The following is a 15776-nucleotide window of genomic DNA, read 5'->3' on the forward strand; positions in this document are numbered from 1 at the left end:
ATGTCTCTCCAGTTATTTAAGTCATCCTTAGTTCCTCTCAACAGCATTTAATAGTTTTGTCAGGTCTTACACACACCTTGTTTATCCCTACTTATAATTCATCCCTGAGTATTCCATGTTTTTTGGTGTTATTGGAAATAGATTATTAGGTTGGGTTTTTTGGGGTTTTTAGTTTTCCAATTGATTTTTATACAGTGGTCTTATATCCTGCTTCCTTGTTAAGTGTAATTATTAATTCATACGTGCTTTTTGGGGGCAGATTTCTTGGGATTTTTGATATCAGCAAATGTAGTTTTAGTTCTTCTTTCCAATCTTAAATCACTTATTTCATTTTCATGCCTTTAAGGCGTGAAAGCACTGCTGACCTCTCATGAAATGTTGCACAGAAGTGATGAGTTTTGTCTTTTTCTGACCATAGGGGAAAGCATTCAGTCTACTACCATTAAGAAAAATGTTATCAATAATTTTCTCACAGGTACCCTTGATAAGGCTGAGGAAGTTTTCTTCTATTCTAATTTATTTAACATTTTTATCATTAACGGGTGTTGAATATTGTCACATACGTTTTCTAAAATCGTTGAGATGGTCACATGAGTCTTTTTCCTTCATCCTATCGATATGATGAATTACACTGATTGATTTTAGATGTTAAGCCAGTCTTACCTTGCTGGGATAAATCCTACTTGGCCATGATGTATTATTGTCCTTTTTATCTACTGCTGCATTCAATTTGCAAATTTAACGTATTTTTGCATTTGGTTTTATCAGGGATATCATGTGCTACAACTTTTTTGTGTAATGTATTTGTTGGTTTATTACCCATGTCAATACTGGCCTCATAAAATAGTTCAGGAAATATTCCCTCATCTTCTATTTTCTGAAAGGACTTTTGTACAAATGTCATTATTCATTCCTAAGTGTTGGGTAAAATTGATCAGTAAGCCATCTGGACCTGGAGTTTTAGCTTAATTCTAGGGTAGTCAGAAAACTTAGTACAATTTCAATCATTTTAAATTTATTGAGATTTGCTTAATTACATGTCACCCTTGACATACATATTAGTTTATTATTATTATACTTTAAGTTCTGGGGTACGTGTACAGAATGTGCAGGTTTGTAACATAGGTATACATGTGCCATGGTGGTTTGTGGCACCCATCAACCCGTCAACTACATTAGGTATTTCTCCTAATGCTATCCCTCCCCTTGCCCCCACTGCCCACACAGGCTCCGGTGTGTGACGTTCCCCACCTTGTGTCCATGTGTTCTCATTGTTCAACTGCCACTTATGAGTGAGAACATGTGGTGTTTGGTTTTCTGTTCTTGTGACAGTTTGCTGAGAATGATGGTTCCCAGCTTCATCCATGTCCCTGCAAAGGACATGAACTCATCATTTTTTATAGCCTCATGGTATTCCCTGGTGTATATGTGCTACATTGTCTTCATTCAGTCTATCACTAATGGACATTTGGGTTGGTTCCAAGTCTTTGCTATTGTGAACAGTGCCACAATAAACATATGTGTGCATGTGTCTTTATAGTAGAATGATTTATAATCCTCTGGTTATATACCCAGTAATGGGATGGCTGGGTCAAATGGTATTTCTAGTTCTAGATCCTTGAGGAATCGCCACCGTCTTCCACAATGGCTGAGCTAATTTACACTTCCACCAACAGTGTAAAAGCGTTCCTATTTTTCCACATCTTCTCCAGCATCTGTTGTTTCCTGACTTTTTAATAATCACCATTCTAACTGGTGTGAGATTCTATTGGTTAGAAGCAAGTAACAGGTCCCACATATACTCAAGGGTACAAGGTGGCAGGAAAATTGAGGGCCATCTTGGATTCTGTGCATCCATAAGTACTTTCAAATATTCTATTTTATCTCCACCATTGGTTGATAAGCTATACCTCTGTTTAAACAACCACACCAAGATATAATACAATTCCTAAAAATCAATAATAAAATCCTAACAGCAGTCATAGGGGACAAAAAAAGATACATCCTACCCCCCTCCTCCTGCAGGGATTCCAATTACATGTATATTAGACTGCTAAATATTTCCCATAGGTCGAGGCTGTATTTTTTGTTGGCTTTTGTTTTGTTTTGCTGTGGGAGGTTTGTTTTGTTCTTTTTTCTCTCTGTGCTTTGTTTAGACTAGCTTCTATTGTGTGTATTCAAGCTCACTGATCTTTAACTTCTAGAGTGTCTAATCTACCCCTAATCCTATCCAGCAAAATTTTCATTTGAGATACTATATTCTTTTTAACTCCTAAAGTCAAATTTAGTTATTTTTTATTTGCTGGTTCTTTTTTTATGGGATTATCTTTTTTAAAGTATATGATTCTAGTGATTTTTTTTGTATAGTCACTAAGTTATACCCATCCCTATTATCTAATTCCAGAACATTTTGTCACCTTCCCATTCTCTCCTCCCCACAACCCCTGGAAACCACTTATCTTTGTCTCTATAGATTTGCCTATTCTGGACATTTCATAAAAATGGAATCTTTTACTTAGAATAATGTTTCCAAGATTCATCCAAGTTGTTGTAGCATGCAACAACATTGCATTCCTTTTTATGGCTGAATAATATTTCATTGTACGGATATACTACATTTTACTCCTTCATCACTTGATGGACATTTCAGTTGTTTCCACTTTTTGGCTCTTCTGAGTAATGCTGCTATGAACACTTGTGTACAAGTTGCTGTGTGAACACATGTTCTCAATTCTTTTGGGTGTACATCTAAAAGTGAAATTTCTATATCACATGTTAACTGTATGTTTAACTTTTTGAGGAACTGCCAAACTGTTTTACCAAACGGCTGTGCCATTTTATAGTCCCACCAGTAATGTACAAGAGTTCCAATTTATCCACATCCTCACTAACACTTATCCAAATTAAGAAATACATTTTACACTGCAATAATAAATATATGTGTTTAATTAAACAAAAAAGTTTATGAAAATACCTACTCTTGCTACATACAATGCACTCTGATATTTTGCATACTATTCTATTTTTATTTTTTTAATGTTATTCTACAATACAGATTTCACATCCAACATAAAGTTTCAAAAACAATGGTTTAGGGAATATTGAGTTTGAGCTGAGGTTCTTGTATAACATCCAGAAATACACAGTCAGAAGTCAGAAAGATATTCTGGTCTTGAGTTCAGGAGATCTAGAATGAAAATACGGAACTGAAAGTCCTCAGCACATGGGTGATCTATGAGGTAGGTATGTGATCAAAGAGATACACGGCAAAAGGGCTGAGATTGGGGGTATCTATAATACTTGTGAAGTCCTTCTTTACATACAGTTCCAAGGATGTTAATTATTTTTCAGTTAATTCAAATGTCAAAGCAGTATTCCACTTTTAGTTTTGCATCGAATCTTGGAGTGCTACATTTTGTTTTCCATGATCCAAATTCATGCAGGAATGCTTAGATTCTAAAAACCAGTTTAATCTGAGCTCTTTGTTCCTTAACTTCTTCCCCATTGCTGAATGATTACCTAATCTTTTTTATTTCATCACTAAGAGGTTACAGACAAAGGTATTGAAAAAAATGATTTCAAGATAACTTAGCTTTTAAATACACAAGAAGACCTACAAATAAATTCAAAAGACATCTTCATCAAATACTTTGAAACCCTTCTAGATCATAAACTATTACTGATTTTTTAAAAGCTTCTCTTTTTTTTAAGGTTCTGGTTTAAGAAGTTCTGAAGGACATTAGCATTCTATCTTTTTTTATTTTCCCAAAGAGATTCAATGTTGTAACTGTTTTATTATTTGGGTTCATTTCATTTTGCTAAACATAAGCTAGAATAACTTTTTCACCTTCATCATTTCTACAATCTCAACATCATCATCGAAATGCTGATTCTTCCTTCTTTTGAGAAAATGACAAGGGCCTCTGTTGCCCCAAAGGTAACTTGTTTCTTGCATTTCCAAATGATATAATAGTGCTTTCTCTAACTACAGATTGTTAAGATCTCTCACAAGTAGTTTCACATAAAAATCTTCCTATCATTTGAGAGAAGAAATGGCTGGATATCAATATATGATTATTCCATCTTAATTAATATATTATGCCAATTTTTTATCTTTTTCAAAATAAAAAAAAGATAGGAGGAAAGTATTACCCAATACATTAACTTTCATGTTTTTATATCTGTTAAGTATGACAGGTTATCACTGCCACTTAATGAGAAAACTGGGTCCAGAAAGGCAGTGATTTGTCAAAGTAGGTACAATCAGGTCAACAAACCAAAGAACTTAGTGATATTTTCATTGGTGAAATAAGAATAAATAATAAAAAGAGCATAAACAATCCAACCAAATAAACTGTGCAATCAATCTATGAGACTTTTGCAATCAGGGAAACAATCATTTAGCTGGCTTGAAGTAGGAAAAGTGAATAAATAATTTAACACTCAAGGAAACCCAACTGTTCCTATGATACACATAAATGCAACCAAGTACAGAATTATTCAGAATTGTTAAGTGCTTTTGGTGATACCTACCTTCGTCACCCTCTTTCCCAATATCTAATAGTTACATCGGATTTCTATTTTCAAATCACTAGAAACACAAATTTTTCGTCTTTGCAAAGTAGACCTGATCATTCCACTAACATGTACAACGTCAAGAGCAAGCTATTCCTTTTGGGAGCTCCGAAAAGAAATGAAACACGAAGGTTTTTGAGACAGCTTGGAGTTCCCTGAAAGGCCAATGGGACCATTGTTTGTTCAGCCAGAGAAGAAACTCAGAAGAGTTAATTGTAGTTTTTGACCAACCAAAGGAATAAAAAAAAAAAGTCACAGTTTCATTTTCACTAAGAACAGGTATAAAAAATAAAAGGTTTATACTTAGCCAGGATTCAGACTACACATCAATTAGTAAAAATTCTTGCCTAAAGAAAGACACAGCAAGAGGAACTATTTCTCCAGAGATTTTCAAAGAAAAGGAAACAGGCACCATTGAAAATTGTTTAAAATTAGATACAGATTCATCCATGCACATGATGATGCCCTTTCCTGCATAAAGAGTCTCAAACTGCTATAGCATTTCTATGACCTTTTTTGCTTTTATGCTTAGAAAGTCCTTTAGACACCTAAACACCAGGCAAATATCAACTGTATTTTATATACAGATATAAATATGTATTTATTTGCATTATTAACATTTCATTTTCTAATCCAGTTGGAATTTATCCTGCTGAAATGGTGGCAGCAAGGTCTTAAACTTCTTTCCCAAAAGTTCTATGGATTATCCTAGTGATCACTGATATAAGTAGGATTCCTCAGGACCCGACTGAGGGGGTGCCATGGCAGCTCTGGGATGACTTGGGGCCGGCCCTGTCCTGGGGAAAAAACAGCTCCCGTCCCTGGCCCTAACTGCTGAGGAGGCAGCTTCTTCTGTACAGCTTCTCCGGGGAGTTTTTCTTACATTGTCCACCATGTTGCTGCAATAACATGATTCCGTGAATTTTTTATGGTGAAGAGCATTCCATTGTGTATATACACTGCATTTTCTTTATCTCTTCAACTGTTCATGGACAGGTAGGTTGATTCCACATCTTGAGTATTGTGAATAATGTGTCAAGAAATGTAGGATTTCACCTATCTCTTCAATATACTGATTTCATTTGCTTAAAATGTATATTCAGTGGTAGGATTACTACAGCAAATGATACTTGTATTTTATTTTTTGAGCAACCTCCAACTGTTTTTCATAGTGTGTATACTGACTTAAATTCCACTCTACATTGTGTAGTAGTGTAATAGTACCCCTTTGTCCAACTCCACACTGATCATTGCATTGAAAAAAATTTGTTTCTTTTTTGTAACATTAATTCCAATTAGGGTGGAGAAGATATCTCAGTGAGCTTTAATATACATTTTCTTGATGATTAGGTATGTTGAGAACCTTTTCTTTTACCTGGTAGTTAAATTCATGTCTTCTATTCAGAAACATCTATTCAGGTTCTTTGCCCAATTTCCATCTGGTTATTTGTTGTTTTGTGGTGGTGTTTTTTTTCCTACTTAGTAGTGGTAATTTCTTGTACGTGTTAGATAACAACCCTTTCAGATATATAATCCCCCATAATTTTGTCCCAATCTACTGGATGCCTTCTGTATTGGTTCATTCTTTTCTTTCCTATGCAGAAGCTCGTCAGTTTTCTATAGTCCCACACTTACTTTTGCTTTTGTTAGCAATGATTTTTGTGACAACAGAAAAAATGATTTCCAACCCACTTATTGGCAGAATCATTTTCCTCTATGTTTTTCTCATATTTTTCTTTTTGCAACCTATGAGCATAAATTTGAGTTTCCCTAAACATACATTCACTCTATGTTTTCTTTTAAAAGTTTCATCGTTTCTGATATTCAGTTTAGGTCATTAATTTGAGTTGATTTTTGTGTATTGTGCAACATAACAGTCCTCTTTATACTTCTTTATATGACTATCCAGTTTTCTCAAAATCATTTATGAGACAGACTTGCCATTCCCCACTTTGTCTTTCAGATGTTCTTTAAAAAATGTGTTGACTATCCATTTGTGTTTATTATTTGGTTGCCTCAATTTGTCCACTGCCGAGTCAGCTCCTTGCCCAGAGTAGGAGCTATTGGGAGATGTGCACTCGGCATGGCTGCAAGGACCAAGGGAGCAACCCAAGCCAGTGACGGCCTTGGACGGGGAAGGGGAGGACATGGAGACCAAGAGCAGGCAACCTGGCCCCACCAAGCAGTGGGGGCTTTGCTTCCTCTTGGGATGCCTTGCACATCTGCAGCAGGCACTGTGCAGGCCCTGAAAAGCATGACTGTTCTGGAAAAGAAAGGCATTTCTAACCAAAAACCAAAACAAACCAAAACAAAGAAGCAGAAAAGGCTATAGAGGTTTCCAAAACTCTGGTTGCCATGAAAGAAATTCTGCAGGCACAAATAAAAACCAGCCACAGACTGAAAGTGCACTCAACCCACTCGGGAACTCTGCAACTGTGGGCTCTTTAGCACTTGGGAGCTGATCCACAGCTCGCTGACTTTGAGAACCAAAAAGACGTGTTCACATTTTCGACAATATTCTCAGAAGACAAATGAGTGCAAGAACTCCTACTGCTGAAGACATCTGTACCCAGCAGAGTATTGTGCTCCTATTATTGAAAGGGTGTGAACCGCCAGAAATATCCCTACATTGTGGATAATGTTAGAAGACTGCATCAGACATGAACCACCTACAAAGAACATTTTGTGGTGGGAACAGTTTTATGATTTCTTCAGAATTTTGCCTTGAGAATATGAGAACGTGTCTTCAGTGGTCCAGAAATCCGCTGCCCACCCCAAGCAGTGGGTGAAAAAAATCCACATCTGGTCACATAACAGAATGCACCCTGGGGAACAATTCATTGAAGCTCAGGCTGAAGACCTGGTGGAGGAGCCTCCAGGTGACAGGTCAGAGGAGGAGACCTTATCTGAGGTCAAGGTAGACTCAAAAGTGAGTGAAAACCTTCCCGTTGAGGAAATATTGAAACAGCTTCCTCATTACTGGGCATTGGAAAAGGTCCCATGAGAGACAATGGCAGCCTCAAGAATCAACTAATATGATTAGCCCCTGGACATCATCTACGAGGGCAGCTGTAACGACAAAGACTTGTCAGCTGCTCCTGAGGATCTTCTCAGCAGAAATGAGGAAGATTTCTTCTCAGGGAAATGACATGTTCCCAAACGTCATCAACTTCATGTAACCCAGAGTGGATTCTGGAGAGTATAAGTGATGGGGAGGACTCTCCAGCTCCCTGCAAGGACCATGTGGAAACCAGATCTGAAAAGGAAGAAGGCACTGGCAATATATCATCAACTGCCAGGGGAAGCAAGTGGATTCTGGAAAGGATAAGTGATGAGGAGGACTCTCCAGGTTATTTCTCATCCTGGTAAGTCTCATTTGCATCGTATGGGTCCTATTAGCACAGCTATCTCCAAATGGGCCACTCTTCTATTACATGGAATAAATTGCTCATTACAGGGCCTCCGATTATAGCTATTTTCCTCCTTGCCATCTACTACAAAAGAGTCAATCAACATGGGGCTCTAAGGTCTCACTGAAATTGTGGTCAGCCTTATTCATAGGATCACAGAGTTCACCCACAGAACAGAAAACTGGTTGGTGGCTGGTGGCTGTCCTAAGTTAATAAGTGGGGCACATTATCTGAACTTTGCCATTTTTGTAACCATTCTGGCTATCCTGGGAATCTCCCCATTCACTAAACCCATTCCTGGTGTACATAATGTCAACACTGTTCAACATGAATGATGTCCTGTGCTGATGAGGGTGAAGAGACACCCTCACTCTCCAAATCTGTTGGAAAAAACCTATATAAAGGACCAGTGGAACAATTTGTCTATTTTGTTGCTGTTTCATTAATTCACTATGAGACTGCATGCCTGGGCACTGTGCCCTCTGCCTGAACCTGGGGCACCAGGGGCACTAAGAGGCCATCTGTCGGGGCAGCCCAGGCCACTCAGAGCACACAGGCCACGGTGATGGTAACGCTTGGCTGGAGCGCTCCACGCCCGTGTCCTAGAAGCCACTCTTCACCCCAAATCGGCTGCCAGGCATCATCCCAGGTGCCAGGATCATTGATGCCACCACCACAGGCACGCTGGGGAAAGGCGGCTGCTGCGAACTGAGCAGCCAGCCAGGCCACCTGCCTTGATTGGAGCCTGGTCCCACCCAGCCCCAAATCCTGCAGCCTCCACCCATCTGGCCAGAGCGCCCCCTCTGCGAAGTCAGGCCCAGCGGCCACACGGAACTTTGCCCAGAATATCCAGCTCCTGCCTAAGAGCCATGGGTGCATCTGGCCCCACAAGACCAAAGCTGGACAGCAGTGGCTACTCCCAACCTGGACTCTGCCTTCTGCAGTGCCCAGCACAGGCCTTGCTTCAAGGGCCCATGGCCTCCAAAGTGCTCAGCACCCAGGGCCTTGGACATTTGACCACCAGGGACCACTGGCAAACTAGCAGGGGTGCCTCTAGGCTGGGTCCCTGGCGCCACTTTATATAAGCCAGCCTGGGAAATGGAGACCTCCACAGCTGTGGGGATAATGCAGCATCCAGGTCTGGAATTTTAGGTGGCTGTGGTGGTGTTGGGGACAGGAGACTGAGGCAAGTGGCCGGCGGACTTCTGGAAGTGAAGAGAAGTCAGGGGAAATGTCTGTCCCTGTCCAGCAGAATAAGCCACAGGCTGGGGGATTCATTTTAAAACCTGCATTATGCCCTCACCTAAGTACTACCACAATCATTTCCTTGAGTGCCTGCTGTGTGCCAGCTGCTGTGCCAAGCTCTTTGTGTGTATCTGAACTTCACAAAGGCCTTAAGGCAACAGTTAATAGCATTATCCCATTTCACTTCTGAGGAATCTGAGGCTAGGGGATAAATAACTTGCCCACAGTCAGTGCAGAAGCCAGGACTGGAATCCATGTCTGCTTCTCTCTAGAGCCTGGACTCCTTACCCCGGAAGTTACTCTCCTGCCTTCTCTATGGTAGGTACTGTTCAGTTAGTGTTCACACTTTAACAAGAGGAGCTGGCCCTGCTGCCTTCCTTGCCTCTTCTCTCCTTCCTTACTCTGGTGACTTCCTCTGGCCAAGGAGAGGATCTACAAGACTGTCTCTCTACTCCATGTAAAATAACTGGATTCTTGTGGAGAAACTGTGAAGTGGACTTGGGAAGCACACAAGAAAGCTATGCTGGAGGCTTGGGAAAAAAGAGCAGCTGTAGGCAAGTACTCCAATAGAAGCTCGGCCTTCACCGTGAGAACATGCCAGGGTTGGCCTGCTGGAGGCAGACATGTGGAGCAGAACTGAGTCACCCCAGCCAACCTCCAGACCTGGGAGGCCCCTACCAACAGCCTGCAGTCCTGGGAGTGAGCCCAGCTGAGACCTGAAGAGCTGCCCAGGCTAAATCACCAGCCTATAGATTTGTGAGCTGAAAGGAGAAATGATAAAGAAAGTGTTCTTGGAATTCATTTCTGGCAGAGTCTTGTGAGCTTTGCTTTCATTTGTTAGTGAAATGCTTGACATTTTTCCTTCACTTTATAAACGTTATGTGTAAATTACTCAGAATCCTAATTGAAAATAATTTCCCATTAATGCAGGCTATAAAATACCATTTTATTTGAAACTATGCCTCAGAAATAGATAGTACAGGGCACCCCTTTACACTCGCAAATTATACCCACAAATCCAGGAAGCACAATGTTGGGTGTGTGAGACAGAGACTTAAAGCTACTACCAAGGAAAATGCAGAAGAGGCAACTTTGGACAGGCATAGGCAAATGGCAGAGAGTGGCATGCAGTAGAGTCTGCAGCAGTGGAAAATCCAATTATGGGACACTAAACTTTAAAAGCCAACTTTTGCACATCTGCAATCTCTGGGTGACCAGTACCCTTCTAAGAATTTAATCTGCCTAGACACCAAGCAAGGGCCAAGAAGGAGGAAAGAGAAGCACTGGCATGCACGGTCTGAATGAGGAAGCCAAAGAACCCACTGCCCTATCAGTGTTTTTTCCTTCCAAGTCAGACACATACAGCGGACTTCCTTTGTGACCACTTGCTGACCACACATTATCTGCAATCATGAATCTTGGAAATAAATCATGCCAAACGCTCTTTAAAAATAAAAATAAATAGGCCGGGCACAGTGGCTCACGCCTGTAATCCCAGCATTCTGGGAGGCCGAGGCGGGCGGATCACGAGGTCAGGAGATTGAGACTATCCTGGCTAACACGGTGAAACCCCGTCTCTACTAAAAATACAAAAAATTAGCTGGGCGTGGTGGTGGGCACCTGTAGTCCCAGCTACTCGAGAGGCTGAGGCAGGAGAATGGCATGAACCCAGGAGGGGGAGCTTGCAGTGAGCCGAGATTGTGCCACTGCACTCCAGCCTGGGCAACAGAGCAAGACTCTGTCTCAAAATAAATAAATAAATAAACAAACAAACAAATAAATAAATAGCTTGTGTATTTAGTTACAGCCAGGTAATACCTAAGCATTTCCCTAAATTTCCACCTTTAATGAGTACCTAACTCCACTTTATTCTGACAATCATGGTAGGCAGCAATCATTATGTTTTGAGGTAATTCAACATCCTTACCTTGGCCCATCTGCATCTTTAAAAGCTCCAGCCAATACAAAATTAGCCGGGCATGGTGGTGCATGCCTGTAATCCCAGCTACTCAGGAGGCTGAGGCAAAAGAATCACTTGAATCCAGAAGATGGAGGTTGCGGTGAGCCGAGATCGTGCCATTGCCTTCCAGCCTGGGCAACAAGAGCGAAACTCCATCTCAAGAGAAAAAAAAAAAAAAACTCCGGCCATAAGCCCTGGGCTCTGAGAGCAGATAGCACCATTGGCAAGAACTTTGGACTAACATGGGCAAGAGCCCTCTGTCTGGTCAAGCACACAAACTTGGCACTCTCTGCAAAAAAAAAAAAAAAAAATTGTTTTCCCTTAAGAATTACCATGGGATAGGGACCCTGACATAACTTGAAGAACATAAGGGCAGAGAGGTAATAAGGCAAAGATTTCACTGCTCCAGAGGGTCTCCTTAAAGTCACTAGACAAAAGAACTAATGAATGGAAACCCTAACCTTAAGGATGTTTCTAGGTTAAAAATCACAGGAGAAGATCTCAACCTATTGAGTTAAATGAACCAGTGCATAATCAATCTAGTGAATGTCTATGGCATTTTCTATATTTAACATTTAGGAGAAAGGGAACAGCAAAGAGCTATTATCTCAGTATTCCAGCATCCTAACAAATAAACCAGGAGTTGCAAGCTCAACTGCCTATGGGAGCAGACAAATGAAATAAATAACTGAAGAGAGTCAAGTGAACTTGGCTTCAGAGTCTGAGAAGCAATGAGGAGTATTAGAGATTTGGCAAATTGGAGTTCACACTCCTTAAACACTTGCTGCTTCTAGTGGAAGCACTAACGATGCAGCTCCAGCAGTTTGTATCACCAAAAATTCAAGCCCAGGGCTGCCAGATCTTCTAAATTTAAAAAAAAAAAAAAAAACAGAAATATGAATTCTGATGTGAATCTCCTATTTCTTAAGGATTGGTGATTTAATCGAATTCTCTTTTTAAAAACACAGGTCAAATCAGACGTTTTCATGGTGAATTTATGTGGGCCATATTTGGCCTACAGATGAACAGTGTGGGTTCTCAGATTATACGGCCTACAAGTCACTCAATTTTCCAAAACAGTCTACCCTGCTCCTGTAGCCCTTTCTGCTTCCTATCTGCCTCTCTCTTTTCCTCAATATGCCAAATTATTGCATGCTACACATCTCAACGGATTCTAGGTTGGGTATGGAGTGTGAGTAAAGAATGCTACTCTATCTCAATCACCCCATTCAAGAGTCAGATGAGCTCTGATCTCACTACAAGGAATTGCTATTTGGAAATGAAGATCAATTAAAATGGAGTCATACTGACTGGCAGGTCAGACAGCTGGGCCAAATTAAATAATTTTTTTAATATAAGTGACAAATAAGTCTTTCATCTCCAAAACTGCCAAGTCTTTTTTAAAGAATCTTTAGATGTCGTATCTCATGTATCAGTGATGACTAACTGCTTTCATACAGATTTGCCACCAAGCCCAACCATGCCACAAGCAAAGGAAGAAACCTCAAAAGAAGTTCATTAACTAAGCTGAACATCACTTCCATTGAAAACATTGTAGAATTTTTAGCTTCTACACAAAGTAGACTTATTATTTGCTTTAAAATACTTTAATGATATCCTATTCCAATCAAAGTAAAAGGTTTAAAGGATGGATCAACCCCACTGGGATCCAACGTACATATCTAGATATTTACCTTTTTCCACAGACTCTAACAGGATTGCTATGTTAGATAATCTTTGTTAAACATATAAACAAACTGTGGTCTTCCGTATCTAGAAGGCCTTCTTCTTTCTTCTTCCACTATGTAAGGATCTAAGAAAATAGTTTTCGATGTAAGATATCTCAAATATATTCACTTGAGGCAAGGACTGGATGAGGCAAGGTTAATGTATTATCATCCATATGCATTAGTGCATTCCTGCTGATACCTAAAGGCAATAAATTCCCCCAATCTGCCCATCCTTTACCACCCTGAAGCCTCTAAAGATGATATATTAGAGGGCAGATGACTCTGATACTAATTTAGAAACAGTCAGCTTTCATTTCTAGCTGAGATCAAAATGAATAATTGTGATAAAACAGAGCAGTGACATCGTAAATATAACTGATACAAATTGGAATTTGTTTTTGAAAAAGTTTCCAAAACAGATACTTTTAATATAGAACATTATAAAAATAGAAAATGAGAATGAAATCCAAGAAGTTATTTTTAATACAATCTTTAGGACTCTTATTTTACCAGTGGCATAAAGGCAGTAAGTGGCTGGTATGGTTTGGATCTGCATCCCTGCCCAAATCTCATGTTGAAAGGTAATCTCCAGTGTTCGAGGTGGGGCATGTTGGGAGGTGATTGGATCGTGGGGGCAGTTTCTGATGGCTTAGCACCATCCCCCTTGGTGACACTGTTGCAACTGTGAGTTCTTCCAAGATCTAGTTATTTTAAAGTGTGTAGCACCTCCCCTAATCCTTTTGGTCCTGCTCCTGCCATGTAAGATGGCTGCTCCCGTTTTGCCTCCTGCCATGAGTAAAAGCTCCCTTAGGACTCCCCAGAGGCAGACACTGCCATGCTTCTTGAACAGTCTGTAGAACCATGAGCCAATTAAACCTCTTTTCTTTATACATTACCAAGTCTCAGGTATTTCTCCATAGCAATGCAATTCCTAATACAGTTGCTGTAATAGGAATCTACCCAATTAGTCCGTAAGCATACTAAGCAACAGCAAATATTCATCATTAGCCATGATGCTCACAAGTCCATGGGCCCCCAATTCTCCTTAGTTGCAGCCAAAATACAAAGAAGATCCAGTAGTCTCAAAACCCAGTACTAGGCCTAATCTTTTAATTTGTTCCAATGTTGTTCTGTGGGAAAACACTGACTCTTATTTACATGATTGATAATTGTTGTATTTTGTTATTATCAGGAAATCTATAAAAGCATAAAATCCAAAGTATTTCTCATGAGATCAGGTAACTTATTCACATATTGCTGATACTTTGTTACAATACAATGGCAGCATCCATAGTTTCCAAAATGAAAGAATGACATAGGGAAGGAGGAGGAGGAAGAGTAAGCAAGGGAAAAGAAGGGAAAGGGAAAGGCGGTTAAACCCAACAACATTCAAAAACAAAAGTATGCTAATTCCTACAACTTTACCTAATAGAATATGATACCCACACAATAATTTCGTCCTTAAAGCTCTTTTGACAAGAAAACAATAATACTTAATGAACAATTACAAGAACAAGAAAATCTGATTTCCAAGAATAAAGGAATATAAGAATGAACTATAACAATAATGTTGATTTTTTTCCTTTCTACCATGTTCCTTTCAGTGTAAATTCTGAAGTATAAATTTATATGAGGAATAGCTACAAGTTTTAATTAATGATAAAGTCACTATATTTATTTCATATGTCTCAAATTACAAAGTCCTACAAAAAACCTGTTTCTTCTATAAAAAGAAATTAGATTTCTAAATGAAAATACACCTCCCACACTTGACTATTCATGAAGTCATAGCCAGAATAATAGATTTAGCCAGGAATAGTAAATGTCAAACTTACATTCTCCTCTGCCAATAAAGTTACAGTCTTTTGAATAAAAATAACATACAACATATTATATTCTTTCTTAAGAAACAAAAATTACTGGTCCTTGCTTTGTGCTTCTTAATAGAGCTTAACCACTTTCTTTTACTTCTTCGCAGAGCAACAGAGCAAGACTCTAGCTATGCCAAATACTCTATCAGTTTTTATTTTTAAAATGGCATGAGCTTTGGCTAATGGAAGTTTCAAAATGGTGAAAAATGAAATGATTCAATATCAGTGATGTAGATATATGTTCATTATATTCCAACTTACCCAGTACACTGACAAAAGCATCAAAAAGATGAAACGTAAGCAGAGGTTCTTTCAAGTGACCATAGTAATCCGCTATGGTCTTAAAGACATCTTTTTCAAATCCCAAGTACGTAGGCTGCTTCAAATCAGAACAGTTGGGCCCTATTTTCAAAAAGAGAGTGAAAGAGAAATATTAATGGAGTAATTACCTCTAAATATTATTCTCTGTGAATATGTGTGGCATGTACAGATATTCAGATATTTGACATATACAGAAAAGTTTTTATGGGAAAATTGATATTAATTAAATAGGCATTCTACATTGATATTAATTAAATAGACATTTTACATTTTGCCTACACAAATATGCTTTATGTCTGAATTGAAATCTATTATAAAACAATGAAGACAATCACTGGCTTACTTCCATTTTAAAAGAAACCTTCAAGAAAAAAACATTCTTCTGAAAGGCATTTTTATTAAATGTAAACAATAATTTTCTTTGAAATACTCAACATTATCCTAGTCTTAATAAAGTTGATCAAGATAACAATAGCTCACATATGTAACAGACAAGGTATAAAGCAATTTTTAAAGATTTTCATTATTTCATCCTTGTTTTATTATAAAATCCTACAGTCATAGAGTTGAGCAAAATAATCAATTTCTGCCTCTATTTCAGACTAATACATATTTAAACTTAAAAAAATCCTTAAAGGGGAATTTTATATTTTGTCTTAATTCA

General features: G+C 38.9%; 1 protein-coding gene across 1 annotated transcript in view; it reads right to left on the bottom strand.

The window, feature by feature from the left end:
* The window catches only part of DEPDC1B (DEP domain containing 1B), a 101972-nt gene that overhangs the window by 26879 nt on the left and 59317 nt on the right, over window positions 1–15776 (bottom strand). Inside the window, exon 5 of the mRNA XM_058434241.1 lies at window positions 15053–15193. Within this exon, the coding sequence (XP_058290224.1) occupies window positions 15053–15193 (141 nt within the window). The remainder of the gene's footprint in view (window positions 1–15052; window positions 15194–15776) is intronic.

This window comes from Hylobates moloch, unplaced genomic scaffold (assembly GCF_009828535.3).
Source record: "Hylobates moloch isolate HMO894 unplaced genomic scaffold, HMol_V3 SCAFFOLD_23, whole genome shotgun sequence".
NCBI lineage: Eukaryota > Metazoa > Chordata > Mammalia > Primates > Hylobatidae > Hylobates > Hylobates moloch.